Source organism: Heteronotia binoei, chromosome 16 (assembly GCF_032191835.1).
Source record: "Heteronotia binoei isolate CCM8104 ecotype False Entrance Well chromosome 16, APGP_CSIRO_Hbin_v1, whole genome shotgun sequence".
NCBI lineage: Eukaryota > Metazoa > Chordata > Lepidosauria > Squamata > Gekkonidae > Heteronotia > Heteronotia binoei.
In genome coordinates this window covers 50,882,757-50,906,191 of record NC_083238.1, presented here as the reverse complement: position 1 = coordinate 50,906,191, position 23,435 = coordinate 50,882,757, and the positions used below count along the sequence as shown (strand labels likewise).

The 23,435-nt window shown below is 47.5% G+C and overlaps 1 protein-coding gene across 1 annotated transcript in view; it reads right to left on the bottom strand.

Moving 5' to 3' along the window:
- The window catches only part of LOC132585241 (transmembrane and coiled-coil domain-containing protein 5B-like), a 124,577-nt gene extending 111,844 nt beyond the window's left edge, over positions 1-12,733 (bottom strand). The window contains exon 1 of the mRNA XM_060257046.1: positions 12,485-12,733. Within this exon, the coding sequence (XP_060113029.1) occupies positions 12,485-12,733 (249 nt within the window). The remainder of the gene's footprint in view (positions 1-12,484) is intronic.
- Positions 12,734-23,435: the final 10,702 nt, after the last annotated feature.

Sequence of the window (23,435 nt, the reverse complement as noted above, 5' to 3'; positions counted from 1 at the left end):
CCCACAACAGACACGCTGCGAGGTAGGTGGGTTGAGAGAGCTCTCCCAGAAGGTGCCTTTTCAAGGACAACTCCTACGATAGCTATGGCTGACCCAAGGCCATTCCAGCAGGTGCAAGTGGAGGAGGAGTGGGGAATCAAGCCTGGTTCTCTCAGATAAGAGTCCACATGTTCAACCACTACACCAAACTACCTTAAACAGGTAGATGACTTTCAAATGAGAGCTGAGGTTCCACCATGTGTGAAATTAGCATTCCCCAGAGGGTACCATGCAGCCCAGTCCTTTGGATGTTTGATGGTGGAAAGTGCCATTAAGTCACTGATGAGTTATGGGAACCCCATGGAGTTTCCAAGGCAAGAGAGGAACAGAGGTGTTTTGATGTTGCCTGCCTCTGCATAGCGACCTTGGACTTCCTTGGAGGTCTCCCAATAATAGTGAGGTCTGACCCTGCTTAGCTTCCAAGATCTGATGCGATCCAAGAGCTCATTCTTTTCCCAGTGCCTCTATTAATGCAATGTATCTTAATTGAGCTTCTGTAGAAGAACTATGCAGATCAGCTACATGGTCTTCTAGTTCAACCTTCATGGGTCATTACAAGCTGAACACTTTGGATTCAACTGACACAGCCATCGGAAGAAGCACATTGTGATTCAGCTGATGATGATGTCTCACCCATTTGAAAGATTCTGCTCTGGGAGGTCCCCTCATCCTCCTTTCTTTTCTGTGCTGTTTTCTTCTTCTTTCCTCTTCTTCTCATGTTATTGTTGAAGTTTCAGGTTCCTGCTATTAATATAGGGTTGCCAAGTCCCCTGCGTTCTGGAGTGGGGGACTTTTGCGCGCACAAAACTATTTTACCATAGAGTTTTCCCTCCCAAATGGCTACAGCATCCGGGAAAACCATAGAGTTTCTTGGGAAACACCTAGAGTGGCCACTGCACAACATTGCCGGCGCAATGACATCACTTCCAAATGATGTCATCACGCTGACGATGTAGGGGGAGGTTCCCCCTGCCGACCCAATGTGGGCTGGTGTGTTGGGAACCCCCTAGGTGGGGGAACCCCCGCCCAGACCGGGGGCATTGCAGCCTTATATTAATATTTCTATTAATATTTTCTTAGGACTAGAACTCTAGTTGTTAATTCGTTCACTGCTTTCTGAGTCCCAGAACTGAAGGGATGAGTTACTCTTTTTTTAAAAAATATTTTTTTACAGTATTTCTTAAGAACGAGTTTGATGTAGTAGTTAAGTGTGTAGACTCTTATGTGGGAGAACCGGGTTTGATTCCCCACTCCTTCACTTGCACCTGCTGGAATGGCCTTGAGTCAGCCATAGCTCTGGCAGAGGTTGTCCTTGAAAGCGCAGCTGCTGGGAGAGCCCTCTCGGCCCCACCTACCTCACAGGGTGTCTGTTGTGGGGGAGGAGATTGTGAGCCACTCTGAGACTCTGAAATTCGGAGTTGAGGGTGGGATATAAATCCAATATCATCATCATCATCATCATCATCATCATCTTTGTGCAAAATATGATACAATTATTAAGAGGGATAGACATTACATAGTTGTAAAACAATTGCATTCAGAGTAAAAAGCAAAGGTAATCCCTGTATAGGCACCAAGTCGTTATCAACCCATGGCGTGACGTTACATCATGACGTTTTCTTGGTGGAGTTTTTGTTACAGGGTGGTTTGCCATTGCCTTCCCTAGTCATCTACACTTTCCCCCCAGCAAGCTGGGTATTCGTTTTACCGACCTCGGAAGGATGGAAGGCTGAGTCAACCTTGAGCCAGTTTAATTTTAAAAGACTGCAACTTGCAGTGGTCAATTAGAAATAACCAAAGATACAAAATATAAATTCAATAATCACTAAAATTGGAAAACAGAGTATAGTTTCAAAAATCTAAAATATACCTGGGTACAACAAACCAATATTTCATCTCGCCCTACATCTCAAGTCAAACCGACTCTGTTGACAAATTGGAAGTGTGAAAAAAGGAAAGTGTGTGAGTATATGTTGAAACTTAGAGGTCAAACATGCTGGGATAAGTGGAATTGTGGGAACCGATGTTATTAGAGGAGATGTAATTCAGCAAAGAAAGCCATTTTTTAAAAGAAGTTTGTTCAGGTGGGTTACTCTGAAGGCACCACGGCTTGCTTGTGTACTCTGAGGTAATCATTGTGTGTCATCAAGTTGCAACTTTCTTATGGTGACCCCAGGAACATGAGGTTTTCAAGGGGTGAGATGAGTGGAGGTGGTTTGCCATGGCCTTCCTTTGTGAAGTAACCCATTTTCCTTGGTGGTCTCCCATCCAAACAGGCCACATTTTGATCAGGAGCTCACAGAAGCTGAGCTCCAGAACCTCTAAACTTTATTGTGCTCTTTCTTTCTTACCCCTCCCCCAGTACTTGCTTCTGGTCTCCTTCATTCAAACCCCCGTGAGAATTTTGCTGAACTCTTAAGATTTGACAAACTTTCTAATATTTCCCCCCACAAAAAAATGGGAAAATAAACCAAACATATAAAGCACACAGATGGAAATCTTCATCATGCCACTGTGACCACATAGGAGAAAGTAATTTTAAAAGTGGATGAGTGGATTGAAAATCTAAATATTAGTATTTAGGAGGTTGCCCAGTCGATCTGCATATCGGTTGCATCTACTGGGTTACGTATTTTATATCATTACATACTTCCTGTGTGTAATTCTGCCGGATGATAAATAGATAAATCTGAATCTCAGAGCCAGGAGACGACATCAGGGAAGGCCTTGACCTCTATACCAAGGGGTGGCTAAACTGTGACTCAGGAGTCACATGTGACCCTTTCATACATATTGTGTGGATCTCGAAGCCCCACCACCACATTGGCCAGCCACCACAATAGCTTTCTTTCCATCTCTCCCTCCCCATCTATTTTCCTTCCTTCTCTCAAACATCTGATGTCCATGTCTTGCAGCTCTCAGACATCCGACATTTATTCTAGGAGAGCCAGTTTGGTGTAGTGGTGAAGTGTGCAGACTCATATCTGGGAGAACCGGGTTTGATTCCCCACTCCTCCACTTGCACCTGCTAGCATGGCCTTGGGTCAGCCATAGCTCTGGCAGAGGTTGTCCTTGAAAGGGCAGATTCTTATCTGAGAGAATCGGGTTTGATTCCCTACTCCTCCGCTTGCACCTGCTGGAATGGCCTTGGGTCAGCCATAGCTCTGGCAGAGGTTGTCCTTGAAAGGGCAGCTACTGTGAGAGTCCTCTCAGCCCCACGCACCTCACAGGGTGTCTGTTGTGGGGGAGGAAGATAAAGGAGATTGTGAGCCGCTCTGAGACTCTTTGGAGTGGAGGGCAGGATATAAATCCAATATCTTCATCTACCTCGCAGGGTGTCTGTTGTGGGGGAGAGAGGGAAAGGAGATTGTGAGCCGCTCTGAGACTCTTTGGAGTGGAGGGCAGGATATAAATCCAATATCTTCATCTACCTCACAGGGTGTCTGTTGTGGGGGAGAGAGGGAAAGGAGATTGTGAGCCGCTCTGAGACTCTTTGGAGTGGAGGGCGGGATATAAATCCAATATCTTCATCTACCTCACAGGGTGTCTGTTGTGGGGGAGGAAGGGAAAGGAGATTGTGAGCCGCTCTGAGACTCTTTGGAGTGGAGGGCGGGATATAAATCCAATATCTTCATCTACCTCACAGGGTGTCTGTTGTGGGGGAGAGAGGGAAAGGAGATTGTGAGCCGCTCTGAGACTCTTTGGAGTGGAGGGCGGGATATAAATCCAATATCTTCATCTACCTCACAGGGTGTCTGATGTGGAGGAGGAAGGTAAAGGAGATTGTGAGCCACTGAGACTCTTCGGAGTGGAGGGCGGGATATAAATCCAATATCTTCTTCTTCTTCATCTATGAGTCTCTTATGTTAAGCAAGTTGGTCCGCCCCTGCTCTATACTCTGTTGTTAGCCATCTGGAGAAACTGCTTGACTGCTGTGTGAGAGAGGATTCTGGGCTAGATGACCCAGGGCTTTTTTTTTGAGCAGGAACGCAGTTCCGGCTGGCTTAATGCCAGGGGTGTGTGGCCTAATATGCAAATGAGTTCTTGCTGAGCTTTTACTACAAAAAAGCCCTGCATGAAATAATGGTGATGTCAGGGAGTATGTCCTAATATGTAAATGAGTTCCTGCTGGGCTTTTACTACAAAAAAAAAAAGCCCTGAGATGACCTATTGGTTGATCTAGTAGGACTCTTATGTTCTCATTAGGAGAAGGCCTCTACCCCTATACCCTGTTTGCTGGCTGTCCAGAGGTACTGGTTGGCCACTGTGTGAAACAGGATGCAGGATTAAATGGACCACTTGTCTGATCCAGCAGAGCTCTTCTGATGTTCTTAGGAAGGCCTCACCTCTGTGCCCTTTGTTGGCCCTCCAGAGGAACTGGCTGGCCACTGAGTGAGACAGGATGCTGGACTGGATGGACCACTCTGATCCAGCAGGGCTCTTCTGATATTCTTAGGAAGGCCTCAGCCTCTGTGCCCTGTTGTTGGCCCTCCAGAGGAACTGGTTGCTGGGCTAGATGAACCACTGGTCCAATCTAACAGGGCTGTTATGTTCTTATGAAAGCCTCAGCCTCTATGCCCTTTTGCTGGCCCTCCAGAGAAACTGGTTGGCCACTGTGTGAGACTAGATGGATCACTGGTCTGATCCAGCAGGGCTCTTCTTATGCTCTTAGGAAGGCCTCAGCCTCTCTGCCTTGTTGTTGGCCCTCCAGAGGAACTGTTTGGCCACTGAGTGAGACAGGATGCTGGACTGGATGGACCACTCTGATCCAGCAGGGCTCTTCTTATGTTCTTGTGTCCCCATCTGCAAGTCAGCCTATCACTCTTCTGTCTTTTCTCAGGACTCTTATTTTTGCTGCTAACTCTCGTAGCCATTAAACAAAAATCAAGCATACCAAGTAGTTGTTATTGTGGCAGTGTTTGTTTTCATTGTAATCTCTGGCCAAGTTTGTGGGTTTCTCCCTTCATCACTAATGGGTGGTCTCATTATTTCTAGAACTTCACTAAGGATCATGTTTCAGATTACTCACCATAAACGGATTCTTCTCTCTTTCTCTTTCTGTCTATCTTTGGAATTGCCAGCAAGCAATATATTGCATCCCAGAATCAAATAATTTCACATTTGCTTCTCTGTACCTGAATGAAAAATGGAATTTCTTTGGGGGGGGGGGATATCTTGCAGTTTTGTGAAAAGCATTTCTGCTTCTTCCCAAACTTGAATCTACCTACAAAAGTGTGCAAAGGAAGAAAGTTTGTGCTGATGTAGCTGCGGGAATTACCTACTTATCTATTTATTAGACCTTTTTTTAGTCACTGCCCGCCTGAAGGGTCTCATGGCAACTTACAACATTAAAACCATAAAGTAAAAAAAACCCAATATAAAACAAATATTAAAATATTAAAAATTCATGGCTGTCCACACATCACTATTAGAACAGCCCAAACATGTGGTTACTCTCCAAAGGTCAAGCTACTGCATAAATTAGCTTGCTCTGGGGCCGTTTTTCGTGAGCTAAAACAAAAATGTGTGAGCTGGAGGCTGAAAAAACTGTGAGCTAAGCTCGTGGTAACCCAGCTTAGAGGGAACACTGATTTGTAGTCTATACCGCTATGCAGTGTTCCCTCTAAGCTGCAGAGCATTGTGAGCAAGAATTCTACTTTGTGAGCTACTGGCATGAAAGTTGTGAGCCACCGCATAAATTATTGTGCTTAGGGGTCCTTCCTGAGCTAAGACAAAAATGTGTGAGCTGGAAGCTAGAAATCTGTGAGCTCCCTCACGCTAACTCAGCTTAGAGGGAACATTGCTGCTAAACAGGGCTTTTTTGAGCAGGAATGCATAGGAACACAGTTCAGGCTGCCTTGCTGTCAGGGGTGTGTAGCCTAATATGCAAATCAGTCCCTCCTGGGCTTTTTCTACAAAAAAGCCCTATGCGAAACAATGGTGATGGAAGGGGGTGTGGCCTAATATGCAAATGAGTTCCTGCTGGGCTTGTTCTACGAACAAAGCCCTGCTGTTTAGTATAGTTTGCTGTAAAGTGGATCCTACTATGCTATTTTGCATCTTTTAATATGTAACTCACCTCCTATTTCATGGTTTATGAAGTGTCCCATCCCATCAATTGTATTGATTCACTCTGGGTAATCTGCCTCAAATCCCAGTGAGGGAGGTGGATTATAAATAATGGAAAGAAATGAAAGAAATCAAAATTGCTTCTAGCTTTTCTGGTCCCTTCACAGCCTCAGCAATATTGCCTTCTTGTGCCTCCCTGTCAGTTTGGTGTAGTGGTTAAGTGTGCGGACTCTTATCTGGAAGAACCAGGTTTGATTCCCCACTCCTCCACTTGCACCTGCTGGAATGGCCTTGGGTCAGCCATAGCTCTCACAGAGTTGTCCTTGAAAGGGCAGCTTCTGGGAGAGCTCTCTCAGCTCCACCTACCTCACAGGGTGTCGGGGGGAGGAAGGTAAAGGAGATTGTAAGTTGCTCTGAGATTCAGTTTATAGGGAGGGATATAAATCCAATATCATCATCATCATCTTCTCCTCCTTTTCCTCCTCCTCCTCCTCCACCCATTGGGACCCTTCTTCAACCATTTAGAAGAAGAAGACAACCACAGACTTATACCCCACCCTTCTCTCTGGATCAGAATCTCAGAGCAGCTTACAATCTCCTTTATCTTCTTCCCCCACAACAGACACCCTGTGCAGTGGGTGGGGCTGAGAGGGCTCTTACAGCAGCTGCCCTTTCGAGGACAACTCCTATGAGTGCTATGGCTGACCCAAGGCCATTCCAGCAGGTGCAAGTGGAGGAGTGGGGAATCAAACCCAGTTCTCTCAGATAGGAGTCCACACACTTAACCACTACACCAAACTGCCTCTTTTAGTCCATTTCTGAGATTTTCAGTGGGCGTTGGCCATGCATTTTCAAGCCTACCTTCTGAGCAATAAGGGCTAGAAACTTGCTTAAAAAAAAATAATAGAGGAAAGCTCAATAATACTGTACGTCACACTCCCCCCCCCCCTCCCGCCCCGTTCTCCAGAATCACAGCTTGGGTGACAGATGAAGGCAGAGCAGAGCTTAATAGGGATTCAATCAAAAACGAGAAGTGTTGTGCTCCTCTTGATGCCAGCAGCCCTGGAATGCATATGCCACCCTCTTGGCAACTGGCGTTTAATCTGCATTATTGGAAAGAGACCATTGTGTGAGCCAGGCCTACAATGGGAATCACACAGCATCTTCTTGATTCACCAGGAGGGAAAAGAAAAAAACCAAACGGTGTCTCCCACTTACTCTCCCCGCCCACCCCCAATATCAGGATTGTTTCTTTTATGCCATGGTGGCTCATTCTTTTGAGTCATAAGCAAAAGCGGTGCTCTCTCTCTCTCTCGCCGAAAGGTCTGGGATGCTCTAAATCAGGGGGAGCCAAACTCATTTGTTATGAGGGCCGGATCTGACATCAATGAGACCTTGTCGGGCCAGGCTGGGCCATGTCTGTACCTATTTCAGATCAGGTGGTGGAAGCTGGGCTCAGGTAGCCGGCTCGAGGTTGACTCAGCCTTCCATCCTTATGAGGTGGGTAAAACGAGTACCCAGCTTGCTGGGGGGAAAGTGTAGATGACTGGGGAAGGCAATGGCAAACCACCCCATAAAAAGTCTCCCGTGAAAACATGAAAGCAACGTCACCCCAGAGTCGGAAACGACTGGTGCTTGCACAGGGGACTACCTTGACCTTTATGCAGCCACAGTGGCATGATGGAAGATTTCCATCTGTCTGCTTGATATGTCGGGGTTATTTCCCCACTTTTTGTGGGGGGAAATATTAGAAAGTTTGTCGGATCTTTCTATTTGTATCTCCATAAACCAGCAAACGGAGAGCCCTGTGGCACAGAGTGGTAAAGCTACAGTACTGCAGTCCTAAGCTCTGCTCACGACCTGAGTTCGATCCCAGCGGAAGCTGGGTTCAGGTAGCCAGCTTGAGGTTGACTCAGCCTTCCATCCTTCCTTGGTCGGTCAAATCAGTCCCCATCTTGCTGGGGGGAAAGTGTAGATGACTGGGGAAGGCAATGGCAAACCACCCCGTAAAAAGTCTGCCGTGAAAACGTTGTGAAAGCAATGTCACCCCAGAGTCGGAAACGACTGGTGTTTGCATGGGGGACTACCTCTACCTCAGATATAAATTTTATAAAGAACACCGACAAACAAACACACACACACACACACACTCATATATATATATTAAAAACTTAAAACATGCTTAAAACGTTATCACTCATTGGTTTTAAAGATGCTTTCTTTGTATTTCTCCCATGGGATCCAAGGAACTGGGCAAAGGAAGCTCTGGCTCTTTCCTTCCTTCCTCAGGGGACTGGGGGGTGGGGGCAAGGAGCCTCAGCCAATAGAAGGAAGAGAGGCTTGGCTCAGTAGCTCTGCTGCACTTTTGAGAGAGCCTGGCAAAGCAAGCTATTTCTCCCCCCTTCCTCCCCAAGGGAGGGGCCTCAGCCAATGGAGAAAATAGAGGTTTCGTTCTGTAGCTCCTGTGCAATTGAGCAAGCCTTGCAAAGCAAGCTGTTATGCCGGAGGAAGCAGGATGAAGGGAGAAGGAAACAGATGACAGCCAGTTGCTCGGGGGCCTGATAGGAGCCCCCTGCGAGCCTGATTTGGCTCCCAAACTGCAGGTTTGACACCCCTGGTATAGATGGAATACTGTCTGGGGCAGTGGTGCTCTGTATTCTTGGTGCTTGGGGCGGGGGGACAATAGCTGGAGTGTTTCTGGAGTTCACGCCCCCGAGATGGACCTCCTGATGACACCTGGGTTTTGACCACAGTGTGATACAGAGTGTTGTATTGAATGGGCTATTAGCCTGATCCAACATGACTTCTTTTATGTCTGTATGGGGCAGTGATGCTCTGTATTTTTGGTTCTTGGGGGGCAACAGTGGGAAGTCTTCTGGAATTCTAACCCTGCTGGTGGACCTCCTGATTGCACCTGGGTTTTGGCCACTGTGTGACACAGAACATTGGACTGGTTCGCTGATCCAACATGGCTTCTCTTATGTTTTTATGCTGTAAACAAAGCGCTACATCAACAATATCAAGAATACCTCGATAGCCAACTAAGGGGTCAGCTGGCAGCCCGACTTAAAGTGAACCCAGAAGATAATATTTGCTTTCTGCAGAGTGGAATTTTTTTTTTAAATGGTTTACAGCGTCTATTAAAAACAGAAACAAATTTTGCATTTTCTAAATGGACAGATAATTATTGCATGATGAAGAAAGCAAACACAGGAGCCGTAATGGCCTCTGTCCTAAAGGCAGGCGGAACTGAATTTCTGGCCATATAAATTTCTAATTAATTTGGGTGTGCAGGCCATGGAAGAGAGACTCTGATTATGTATTAGAACCTGAGATGTGGAAAAATACCTGTCAGACGCACGTCCTCGCTGGCAGAGAAATTTGGGAACTGCTGCCTGTAGGTTTGACAGAATTGGGATTTTGGTGACAAAGTTCCATTTTAATTTTTCTCTGGGATACGTTCTCAGGAAAGGGCTCTGGCAGTTGTTTGGAAATGGTAATGTCTCAGTAAAGGGCTGAAGTAGGTCTTCAAAAATGAAGCCTATGGCAGCCACTTTACGAGCGTATGGCCAAGATTTTTAAAAGATTCTTTGAAGAGAGCCAGTTTGGTGTAGTAGTTAAGTGCGCAGACATACAGGGGGCAGTCTCCGTGCCAGTTTGGTGTAGTGGTTAAGTGTGTGGACTCTTATCTGGGAGAACCGGGTTTGATTCCCCACTCCTCCACTTGCACCTGCTAGCATGGCCTTGGGTCAGCCATAGCTCTGGCAGAGGTTGTCCTTGAAAGGGCAGCTGATGTGAGAGCCCTCTCCAGCCCCACCCACCTTACAGGGTGTCTGTTGTGGGGGAGGAAGGTAAAGGAGATTATGAGCCGCTCTGAGACTCTTTGGAGTGGAGGGCGGGATATAAATCCAATATCTTCTTCTTCTTCCAAGAGCTTGTCTTCACCCATTCCCATGCATGTGGATCATTAGGTGAGTTCACACTATGACTGTTTGCAAGTGGATTTTTTTTCCATTTAACATAAAATTTAATATGAACTGCATTAAAACGAGTTATTCAATGCATGTGAACATTTTAATGCACTCTGAGAAAAAAGTTAACACCAGGAGACAATCTTGACGATTTCCATTTTACGTATGGCCTACATAAAATGCCAGTTTGGTGTAGCGTTTAAGTGCGCGGACTCTTATCAGGGAGAACCGGATTCGATTCCCTATTCCTCCACTTGCAGCTGCTGGAATGGCCTTGGGTCAGCCATAGCTCTCACAGAGTTGTCCTTGAAAGGGCAGCTGCTGTGAGAGCTCGCTCAGCCCCACTCACCTCACAGGATGTCTGCTGTGGGGGGAGGGGGAGGTAACGGAGATTGTGACCGCTCTGAGACTCTGAGATTCAGAGTATAGGCCGGGAAAGCCTTCGACAACATAATGTAATAGGAAAGCTTGGCTGTTATAATCGATCACAGGTGGGGAGACACCTATGCCTTTGGTGGTTCTCTTAGCAAGAGTCAGGATGGAAAGGTGCAGGGGTCGCTTTGTAGAAAGCTAGGTGGTGGAGCGATTGTTATGCAGCTGCATCTACTATTCAATTGACAAAGTGGGGAGGAGGAGGGGGAACCCTCAGAAAGGTTCAGGAGCTGTGCTCCTGTGAGCTCCTGCTGAATAGCATTGGAAAAAGTCCAGAAAAGGGCAACTGGAATGATTAAAGGTTTTGAACACTTTCCCTATGAAGAAAGGCTGAAACGGTTGGGGCTCTTCAGCTTGGAGAAACGTCGACTGCGGGGTGACATGATAGAGGTTTACAAGATGATGCATGGGATGGAGAAAGCAGAGAAAGAAGTCCTTTTCTCCCTTTCTCACAATACAAGAACTCGTGGACATTCAATGAAATTGCCGAGCAGTCAGGTTAAACGGATAAAAGGAGGTACTTTTTCACCCAAAGGGTGGTTAACATGTGGAATTCACTGCCACAGGAGGTGGTGGTGTTTACAAGCATAGCCAGCTTTAAGAGGGGATTGGATAAAAATATGGAGCAGAGGTCCATCAGTGGCTATTAGCCACAGCATTAGCGTATATATATGTGTGTGTGTGTGTGTGTATGTATATATGTATATGTGTGTGTATATGTGTGTGTGTGTGTATATATGTATGTATTTATGTATATGTGTGTGTGTGTGTGTATACACACACGCACACATATTGGCCGCTGTGTGATACAGAGTGTTCAACTGGGTGGGCCATTGGCCTGATCCAACATGGCTTCTCTTATATTCTTAATATGAGGCCTGGAAAGGTGACTTCTGCTTTCAGGGATATCTTTTGGGATGTGCACCGGCCCAAACATCCCTAAAGCTCCACTTAAAGATGGCGCCTGCCTGTCATTAAACAGGGCATCAATCACTGCCGTGAGCCTCTCTCTTCCCCTCCGGGAGGCTCCGCTTGGAGAGGATTTATTCTACCTGCAAAGGCAAGCCGAATGTAAAGAGGAGCAGAAAGCCTGGAACGGCATCTTAACTCTCCTGCGGCGGATGGTGGGAGGGAGGGAGGGAGGAGAAGAGAGGAATACACAGATGGAAAAAGAACACTCCACCGGTCACAGCGAAGGGAGGCTGCCTAGTCGGATGTGAAGAAGAGAACAAAGTGCGTAGCGAGGGCCTCACGTGGCAGAGGCACTGCTTTTCCCGAGCTCTGCCCTTGGCGCTTGGAGCGTTCTTACCCGGAGGCTCTTTCACGCCTGCCAAAGCGAGGAGGAGGAAGAGGCAGCAGGGCCTCCCAGAGACCCCAGAAGAGCTCTAGAGAGAATCCTCGTGGATGCCTCCTGAGATGTGGCAGGAAGGGAGGATGTGGGGAGAGGGAAGGAATTTCATAGCAAGGGCTCAGCCACTGGAGAGGAATCACCTCTGAGAGTCTGAAGAATATAGTCTTTTGAGAAGGAGAAGAAGATATTGGATTTATATCCCACGCTCTACTCCGAGTCTCAGAGCAGCTACTTTACCTTCCTCACCCGCAACAGACACCCTGTGAGTTGGGTGGGGCTGAGAGAGCTCCCCCAGAAGCTACCCTTTCAAAGACAGCTCTGCGAGAGCTATGGCTGACCTAAGGCCATTCCAGCAGCTGCAAGTGGAGGAGTGGGGAATCAAACCCGTTTCTCCCAGAGAAGAGTCCGCACACTTAACCACTACACCAAACTGGCGCTCTAGCAAAAATAAGCTAGATCAGGGGTCTCCCAGATGGCATCCATGGGCATTTTGGCACCTTCCTGGCACCCACCAAGCGTTTTTAGAAAGCAGATGGGGCCAGGTGGGCTTTTGCCCAGCAAGTCTTCTGATTGGCTGTTGGAAATTTGATTGACTGAGCAGATTTTTAGTAGCAGCTGTTACCTTGGCACAACAAGCTTTACTAGGGTTGCTGAGTCTCCACTGGCCGCCAGCAGGAGACTTTTTCTTCTGAGTGCGCAGCATGATGACATCACCCAGAAGGGATGCATTGCACCAGTTTCGGGGCTCCGATTTGCCAGCGTGGATCAGGCTGCTGGGGAGAATCCTCACCCCCAAAGAGCCAACATACATGGCGGTGTGTGGTGCAATGACATCACCCAGAAGTAATTTATCACGCCGGGCATGTCGCATGGGGATGCTCTAGCAATTCAGGGGGGGGGAACTCTATGGTTTCATGCAGGGACACTCTAGCAATCGGGGGAGAACTCTATGGTGCCATAGAGTTTCCCCCAAAATGCTAGAGCGCCACTGTGTGAGAACCATGATTGGCCCAAGGTCACCCAGCAGGCCTCCTGCGTCTGAAAGCAGCTGACAATTGCCTTCCCTTCCTCTCCCCACAACTGGCACCTTGTGAGGCAGGTGGGGCTGAAAGAGCCCTGAGAGAAACATCGCTGGCCAGGGGTTACACAGCAGGTTTCCTGCATCGCAAAATGGCTGACAATCTCCTTCCCTTCCTCTCCTCACAACAGTCACCTTCTATGGTAGGTGGAGTTGAAAGAGTTCTAAGAGAACAGGGACTGGCTCCAAGTCACCCAGCAGGCCTCATGGGGAGCGGGGAGACAAATCCGGTTCTCCAGATTAGAGTCCACCACTTTTAACCACTACACCACCCCACTACACCAGGAGGAGCCCTTGATGGTTGTTTGGTGTAGTGGTTAAGTGGGCAGACTCTTATCTGGGAGAACCAAGTTTGATTCCCCACTCCTCCACTTGCAACTGCTGGAATGGCCTTGGGTTAGCCATAGCTCTTGCAGGAGTTGTCCTTGAAAGGGCAGCTGCTATGAGAGCCCTCTCAGCCCCACCCACCTCACAGGGTGTCTGTTGTGGGGGGAGAAGATAAAGGAGATTGTAAGCCGCTCTGAGTTCAGAGAGAAGGGTGGGGTATAAATCTGCAGTCTTCTTATTGTTGTTGTTGTTGATCAGGACACTAGCTGGGCCATAATCCTTTGATAAGGGGTGAAAAGGGGCTCTGAGACAGCTGGATGGCTATGCTGTTTCCAAACCAAAAAAGACCTCGCATCATTTGAATTCCTGCCCTGTCTCCAGTCGGCACCTGAGGAATTATCAGAGTTCAAGGGAATTCAAGGGAAGAAGCTTGATGAATTCATGCTCATTTCTTGGAAAACTAACATCAGCATCTGTCGGCTGCAGGGAAGGAAGCGCACCTCAGCCGGGCGGTCTCGACTGACGCGATTTGCCTAATCGGAGTGACACAAGCTGGGTCGACAACACGAGTTCTTCTAATTAAATGGTTTCAAGCTGGACCCGGCGAAGGAACTGTCCCCTCCATTCACAATAAACCATTCTCTCGCGGATTATACCCTGAGTATGGCTTAGTGTGGTCTTCCTCCTAACGAAACCTCCCACTCCTCATATGAGTAACGTAAGCACCACCATGTTTAATTGCTAACTAGGGTAGCAGGCAGTGTTCCCTCTCAGCTGAGTGAGTGTGAGCCAGCTCACAGACTTTTAGCCCCCAGCTCACACACTTTTGTCTTAGCTCAGGAAAAGCGGTCCCAGAGCACGCTAATTTATGCAGTAGCTCACAGCTTGAATGCCAGTAGCTCACAAAGTAGAATCTTTGCTCAAAAGCAGGGATCATTTTGTAACAAAATAGGTGGTAGAGCTCATCCAGGGATTGTTGTGCAGCTGCCCCTACTATTCAATGGACAAGGAGGTGGAACTCTCAGAAGGAGGAGGTGGAACTCTCCGAAAGGTTCAGGAGCTGTGCTCCTGTGAGCTCCCACTGAATCCAAGGCCTGCTCACAAGACTCTGCAGCTTAGAGGGAACATTGGTAGTGGGCAGTTCCCTCTAAGCTGAGTTAGTGTGAGCTAGCTCACAGTTTTTTAGCCTCCAGCTCACACACTTTTGTCTTCGCTCAGGAAAAATGGTCCCAGAGCACACTAATTTGATGCAGTAGCTCACAACTTTGATACCAGCAGCTCACAAAGTAGAATTTTTGCTCACAAGACTCTGCAGCTTAGAGGGAACATAGCAGGTATTCAGACCTTCAGGGATGCTGGATTTGGGATTTTAGCAGGTCTCCCTCTTGTTGTAGCCCACCGAGCTTTCAAAATTCAGCAGTCCCTTCAGAAGCAACATAGTGGGAATGTGGGGATTGCAGTGGGGAGGAGCTAATCTGCGGCAATTGCTGTCCTCTTCCCTGTGAACAGAAATGCTCATTCATCACAGGAACTGTGTGGTTGGATAAGAGAAGCCATGTTGGATCAGCCAACGGCCCATCCAGTCCAATACTCTGTGTCACACCATGGCCAAAAAACCCAAGCGCCATCAGGAGGTCCACCAGTGGGGCCAGGACACTAGAAGCCCTCCCACTAGGCCCCCCCAAACACCAAGAATACAGAGCATCCCTGCCCCAGACAGAGAGTTCCAATGATACGCTGTTGCTAATAGCCACTGATGGACCTCTGTTCCAGATGTTTATCCAATCCCCTCTTGAAGCTGGCTATGCTTGTAGCCGCCACCACCTCCTGTGGCAGTGAATTCCATATGTTGATCATCCTTTGGGTGAAGGACTTCCTTTTATCCCTTCTATATGCCAGCATTCAGGTGGGGAGTGGCGATTTGACTTGCAGGGTCATCTCATGGTGAGCCATTGGCCTGGAAGATCACCGGTGGATAGGAGCAGGGGTGGAATTCTAGCAGGAGCTCCTTTGCATATTAGGCCACACACCCCTGATGTACCCTATCCTCCAAGAGGTTACAAAAAGAGCCTTGTGAGCTCTTGGAGGATTGGCTACATCAGGGGTGTGTGGCCTAATATGCAGAGGAGCTCCTGCTACAATTCCACCCCTGGATAGGAGCAAGTAGGGTCAAGCCTTGTAGGGGACACTTGACCAGAGACCGAGCATGGTGCAGTGGTGAAGAGTGGCGGAGTCTAATCTGGAGAACTGGGTTTGATTCCCCGCTCCTCCACATGCAGCCAACTGGGTGACCTTGGGTCAGCCACAGTTCTTTGCTCTTGAAGGAACAGCTCTGAAAGAACTGTGACTGACCCAAGGTCACCCTCTCTCAGAGCTCTCGCAGCCCCACCTACTTCATAGTTGTTGCAAGAGAAGAAGAAAATGAAGACTGCAGATTTATACCCTGCCCTTCTCTCTGAATCAAAGACTCAGAGTGGCTCACAATCTCCTATATCTTCTTCCCCCACAACAGACACCTTGTGAGGGAGGTGGGGCTGAGAGAGCTCTCACAGAAGCTGCCCTTTCAAGGACAACTCCTATAAAAGCTATGACTGACCCAAGGCTATTCCAGCAGCTGCAAGTGGAGGAGTGGGGAATCAAACCCGGTTCTCCCAAATACGAAGAAGAAGACTGCAGATTTATACTCCCGCCGTTCTCTCTGAATCAGAGACTCAGAGCGGCTTACAATCTCCTGTATCTTCTCCCCCCACAACAGACACCCTGTGAAGTGGGTGGGGCTGAGAGGGCTCTCGCAGAAGCTGCCCTTTCAAGGACAACTCCTATGAAAGCTATGGCTGACCCAAGGCCATTCCAGCAGCTGCAAGTGAAGAAGAAGAAGATATTGGATTTATATCCCGCCCTCCACTCTGAAGAGTCTCAGAGTGGCTCACAGTCTCCTTTACCTTCCTCCCCCACAACAGACACCCTGTGAGGTGGGTGGGGCTGGAGAGGGCTCTCACAGCAGCTGCCCTTTCAAGGACAACCTTTGTGAGAGCTATGGCTGACCCAAGGCCATTCCAGCAGTTGCAAGTGGAGGAGTGGGGAATCAAACCCGGTTCTCCCAGATAAGAGTCCGCGCACTTAACCACTACACCAAACTGGCTCTCCAGGAAGAGGAAAGGAAGGAGATTGTAAGCTGCTCCAAAACTCCTGGTAGTGAAGAGAAGGGTATAAAACTAACTATTCCTCTTCCTCTTCTTCTTCATTAAAAACCCAGTTGAAGCATAAAAGCAGCATCAAACACAGAGCAGCTTAAAACATGTGTCATAAAACCAGAGCTTTTTCTGTAGCAGGAACTCCTTTGCATATCAGGCCACACACCCCTGATGTGGCCAATCCTCCTGGAGCTTACAACAGACCCTGTACTAAGAACCCTGTAAGCTCTTGAAGGATTGGCTACAGGGGTAGAATTCTAGCAGGAGCCTCCTTTGCATATTAGGCCACACACCCCTGATGTAGCCAATCCTCCTGGAGCTTACAGCAGGCCCTGTACGAAGAACCCTGTAAGCTCCAGGAGGATTGGCTACATCAGGGGTGTGTGGTCTGAGATGCAAAGGAGTTCCTGCTCCAAAAATAGAGCCCTGCATAAAACAGTTTTCAGACAAAAAGCAAAACCAATTTTGAACGAGACTTTAATTTAAAAGCCCAGGGGAAATGAAACATGTTGGCCTGATGCTGAAGTGAGCAGGGCCCAGGCGAGACTCAAGGGGAAAGGAATCCTGAAACTTGCGAAGTTTTGTGGTGTTTTAACGTGAGTTTGATGGACCAGAGCCAGGGTTGCCAGTCTCCAGGTGGGACCTGGAGATCTCCTGCTTTGATAACTGATCTCCAGCTGGCAGAGATCAGCTTCCCTGGAGAAAAGCGCTGCTTGGAAGGGAGGACTCTATGGCATTGGACCCTTGCTGAGGCCCCTCCCCTCCCAAACCCCACCGTCTCCCAGATCCACCCCCAAAATCTCCAGGTATTTTCCAACACAGACCTGGCAACTAGGATTGCCAATCCCCAAATGGGCAAGGGATCCCCTGGTTTGGAGGCCCTTCCCCGCTTCAGGGTCATCAGAAAGCAGGCGGGGAATGTCTGATGGGCACTCCATTATTCCCTGTGGAGATAAATTCCTATAGGTTATAATGGAGAATTGATCTGTGGGTATCCAGGGCCCGGGGGGGGGCTGTTTTTTTTAGGTAGATGCACCAAATTTTGAGCATAGCATCCAGTGTCTATCCCCAAAATACCTTCCAAGTTTCAAAGGGGTTGGACCAGGGGGTCCAATTCTATGAGCTCCCAGAGAAGGTGCCCCTATCCTTCATGATTTCCAACCAAGGGAAGGCATTTAAAAGGTGTGCGGTCCCTTTAAATGTGATGGCCAGAACACCCTTTGGAGTTCAATTACGGTTGTCATAACCTTGCTCCTGGCTCCACCCCCAATGTCTTTTGGCTCCACCCCCAATGTCCCCAAATACTGGCAACCCTAAGCTCAGCTGTAGAGGCTGGAATCAGGACACTAAACTCCTTGGCCTGCTAAAGTGTGATAGAATGCATCAACTTGGCGCTGAACGTCATCTGTCTAAGATACAGACAGCAATTATTAATAACTCTTTACATTTTAAAACTTCATGCATTTATGAGCGTAAAGGCGGACCTGTCCTTCCATTCCCCACGAAACCCCTTTAGCTTTTCCTTTTCAACAATGCAGGTGAAATTCTCCCAGGAGAGCTCTGTTGCCGAGTAGGTCACGGCTGGGCATCCGTAATTGTCTTCCCTCGTCTTCACTCGCTCGGCGAAGATGTCTTGGCTGTCGATGCCGAAAGGTGTTGTCCTCTATCTGTTGGAGTGGAAGAGAGAGACAATAATGCTTTCTTTCCTTGCCTGTAATAGAAATAGAGAAAGAAAGAAGTTTCTGCCATCAATCCAAAAGTGTCAATCTGTATCGCTCTCCGATAGGCGACACGATTACTCCGCTCATGAATGAAAGAGAAGCGTGGGGACAGCGGCAGACATTAAAGCGGGCAGAAAGGAAAAGTCGGACACGTTCCTCAATGTGACAACGCATGATTCTGATACCCTGCTGGGAGCGGAGGTGACAAAATTATACTTGCTGATGAACCAATGACTTTTTAAAAAAATGCAAAAATTCCTGAGTGTAATTGAAAAGTTTTAAGAACGTAAGAGAAGCCATGTTCGATCAAGCCAATGGCCCATTCAGTCCAAAACTCTGTGTCACACAGTGGCCAAAAAACCCCGGAAGGTCCACTAGTGGGGCCAGGACACTAGAAGCCCTCCCACTGTTGCCCACCCCTCCAAACACCAAGAATACAGAACATCACTGCCCCAGACAGGAGAGTTCCATCTATACCCTGTGGCTAATAGCCACTGATGGACCTCTGCTCCATATGTTTATCCAATCCCCTCTTGAAGCTGTCTATGCTTGTAGCTGCCACCACCTCCTGTGGCAGTGAATTCCATGTGTTAATAACTCTTTGGGCGAAGAAGTACTTCCTTTTACCCGTTCTAACCCAACTGCTCAGCAATTCCATTGAGTGCCAACAAGTGCCCTCGTATTGTGAGAAAGGGAGAAAAGTACTTCTTTCTCTACCTTCTCTATCCCGTGCATCATCTTGTAAACCTCTAAAGTATTCATGAGTAGAACTTGCACCTCATTGGATCCATCTCAATTCATGTACAAGTAAAACCTCAAGTTCTCCACCAGGTTCTTCTGCAAATGGCCACCGAATGACAAACAACAAGGTCAGCCTCCATAGCCAGTCTCTACGCTCAACCAGAAAGCCCCATGGCTCCACAAAAATCTCAACCCAGTTCTCCCCACACTAGGGTTGCCATGTCTCCCCCATGCTAAGGTTGGGAAATTCCTGGAGAGGAAGGGACTTCAGCAAGCCATAGTCCACCATCCAAAGCAGCCTATTTTTTGTATAGGAACTGATTGGTGTATTCTGGAGACCAGTTGCAATTCTGGGAGATCTTGTGGATAAACTTATGCGCCACAGCGGAGTTAGTTTTAGCTCACTCCTGGAAACAAAAATAAGTACAGTACCCAGGGGTGGAATTCTAGCAGGCGCTCCTTTGCATATTAGGCCACACACCCCTGACTCCAAGAGCTTACAAGGCTCTTTTTTGTAAGTTCTTGGGGGATTGGCTACATCGGGGAAAGGGGTGGCCTAATATACAAAGGAGCTCCTGCTAGAATTCCACCCCTGCAAGTACCCATGATTACTGGATGGTTGAAGAAAGCTGGTGAAATCTGCTTGATGCCCACAGGAGCTTCAAATATTCATGAGGTTAAGACTGGCCCATTTATGACTAGTTTCCATTCTGTTTGGTTTCCTTTCCTTTATTGCTAGTCAAGCACACGCACCTTGGCTTTCTGATTTACCAAAAACTATAATCCTTCTCTAAGGGAGACAACAAAGGAGAAATTCTGCTCATTCCATACCATAATTTTGTATATATGACCTTATATAATAAGAACATAAGAGAAGCCATGTTGGATCAGTCCAGTGGCCCATCCAGTCCAACACTGTATCACACAGTGCCCAACACACACACACCATGGCTAATAGCCACTGATGAACCTCTGCTCCATATTTTTATCCAATCCCCTCTTGAAGCTGGCTATGCTTGTAGCCGTCACCACCTCCTGTGGCAGTGAATTCCACATGTTAATCACCCTTTAGGTGAAGAAGGACTTCCCTTTATCCGTTTTAACCTGACTGCTCAGCAATTTCATTGAGTGCCCACAAGTCCTTGTATTGTGAGAAAGGGAGAAAAGGACTTCTTTCTCTACCTTCTCCATCCCATGCATAATCTTGTAAACCTCTATCATGTCACCCCGCAGTCGACGTTTCTCTAAGTTAAAGAGCCCCAAGCGTTTCAGCCTTTCTTCATAGGGAAAGTGTTCCAACTCTTTAATCATTCTAGTTGCCCTTTTCTGCACTTTTTCCAATGCTATAATATCCTTTTTGAGGTGCGGTGACCAGAATTGCACAATTATCACAGAATTATTTAAACTGGCAGAACCAGCGTCAGAATGCCACCATTGCTGCCAGATTAACTTAAATTAACTTAAACAATGAATTCTTAAATATTAACTGGTTTTTATAATGTTTAAATGTTTTTATTGTTAAACTTAAAGTTTTTATTTATTATTGTACATGTATAAAAGGTTGTTAGCCGCCCTGAGCCGCCTAGGCGGGGAGGGCGCGATACAAATAAAATTTATTATTATTATTATTATTATTATTATTATTATTATTATTATTATTATTATTATTACAGTACTCCAAATGAGACTGCACCATCTATTTATATTTAAACAAGAGAGTGATTGAGACAAGTATTAAAGACATATACTGAAATTTCATTCCTCAGATTATTTGGAATATTGTTGTATTCTGTGCTGGTGCTATTAATAATTAATTATCTAATGCTGGGGTGGAATTCTAGCAGGAGCTCCCTTGCATATTAGGCCACACATCCCTGATGTAGCCAATCCTCCAAGAGCTTACCAAAAAGAGCCTTGTAAGCTCTAAGAGGGATGGCTACATCAGGGGTGTGTGGCCTAATATGCAAATGCGCTCCTGCTAGAATTCTACTCCTGATCTAATTAATATGTTAATCAATACTCATCCCTACCTATATTATTGTTATTGTAACTGGAGGTTAACTGCTATAATTGTACTAGGTAACTGGAACCAGGGAATTGGACTAGACTGCCTTTATGGCCCCTTCCAACTCTGTGATTATATTACAGTCAACTACACGTATGGCCTACATCAGGGGTGTTGAATGTGTGGCCCAAGGGCCAGATCAGGCCCCCGGAGGGCTCCTATCAGGCCTGTGAGCAACTCACTGTCATCCACTTCCTTCTCTCTCCTTCCTTCCTTATGCATCACAGCTTGCTTTGCCAGGCTTGCTCAATCGCACAGGAGCTACAGAGCAAAGCCTCTATTTTCCCTATTGGCTGACCAGCACACGAAGCAACTTATGTACAAAAGCTCGCAATGCCCAGCCGTTTCATGTTTTCTCCTGGGTCTTAGGTTCAAAGCGTTGACCATGAGATTTCTGCAATGAATATTAGTAAATCAAAAGTAGGTTTGCAACTCACACATACACTTGAACAACACCTGGACAGCATACACAAGATTGCATACACAAGACAGCACAGACGTTGTCTCCAGATCCTGATGCAATAATTCAGAGCAAGAGCTATCAGTTATCAGAGCCTGTTAAATAAACAAAATATTGCAAGAGTACTAATCTTTTAAGCATATTTTAAGTTATTGTTTTTTTAAAAAAAATCTTCAATAGTGTTTCTCTGTGTCCTTTATAAAGCTACTTGGCATTACATTGTTGAGATGCACGCGGCCTGGCCCAACAAGGTCTAATTAATGTCAGGTCTGGCCCTCATAGCAATTGAGTTTGACACTGCTGGCCTAAATGCTGTTCATATTTATTGAGAATTAAGTCCTATATAAGACTTGCAGGATTTTTTCCTTGGGATGCTCCACCTCCCAGCTGTTGGATAGATCACTAGGAAGTAAAGGGACACCTCCAGTGACTTCTACTGACTGCCCAACAGTGCTTTGTTAAACAGAGCTACACTCTTCAAGGCAGTTGAAACCACTGATGAAGGTAACTTCGCTTAGACTGGCATTGAGAGTCTCAAGGCAATGCACTAACTGATTAATTCTGTTCATTTCGTACCACCAACATTATACTACAGAACAAGGAGTTTTCTTACAACTTGATGAATGGTATGCTTTCACACACACTAAATAATGCACTGGATTTTACTGTTCCTTCCTTCCTGTTGTGTCTTGCAATTCGGTCCCTGAATTGCAACACAGTGTGAGTGCGCGCGCACAGAGGTGACCAATAGGAAACTGCAGGTCGCCGGATGTAAGGACAAAAGTGCACTCCGCCTATGAAGATCTGTGGCGGGAAGTTTAACTGGCCAGGATTAGACCTGGCCAGGTAAGGGGGTTGTTCTGGGAGATGTATATAATCGAGGACCTGGCCCCACCATGTTGTCTTTGTGATGTACTCACCAATAAAGCATGTTGCCTTCTAAACATCTCAACTCAGTACATCACACTGGCGACGAAGGTGGGATCCTAGCTGGGTCCGCGGGAGCTAGTTTCCGCCATTGGGAAACTGCCGACCTGGCTGGAGACAAAGGCACGCAGCCCAGAAGGGCAGAAGCGCCCGCCGCTGCTGTAGCAACCACCGCCACCATGGCAACCCTGAGCAGGATGACGGGCTGCATCGCAGAGTTCGACCCCACCAAACCCAAAGGTGGGAGACTTACACAGAGCGTGTCGACTGCTACCTATGGGTGAACATGATTACGGATGACAGCTGGAAGCGAGATGTCCTCCTGAGTGTCTGTGGGGATACCACATTCGAGATCGCCAAAGGTCTCTCTGCCCCCACGAAAGTCACCGCGAAAACTTACGAGGAGGTAGTCAAACTCCTGACCGGGCATTTCTTACCCCAGCCATCCATCATCGCCCACCAATTCCTGTTCCACAAGAGGGATCAGGAGGCGGGAGAGACAGCTGCTGTCTACCTAGCCACTCTCTGCCAAATCGCTGAAAACTGCAGCTTCGACAAGCTGGAGGAAGCCCTGCGGGATCGATTTGTCTGGGGCCTCTGGGACGAAAGACTATAGCAAAAGCTTTTCGCAAAGGATGAGCTGACCCTCCAACTCGTCTTCAATGAAGCCACCGCATTTGAGAGAGCCGCCAAGGCTCACTCCAGCCCTTGGGCGGAAGTCGTCCACCATGAGGAGATGGCGGTGGGCAACCAAGAGGAGGAAGAGGCACACAAGCTCCGCCACCAACCAGGAAATTGGCCAAATTCTTCCACCCGGCTGCGAGCTACAGAGAGACCTGCCAGGACAAAGTGCGCCAGCTGTGGAGACCCACACGAGCGATGGGACTGCCCCTACCACAACATGGATTGTAGGAGCTGCGGAAAAGTGGGCCACATCACGCACGCTTGCAGGGCCAAGACCAACCGCAGATGCCAGTCCATGCACCACGACTCGACGGATGCTCGCATGACCGCATCAACTAGCATCCAGGAGATGCTCCTGGAGACCCCCAATAAGGTC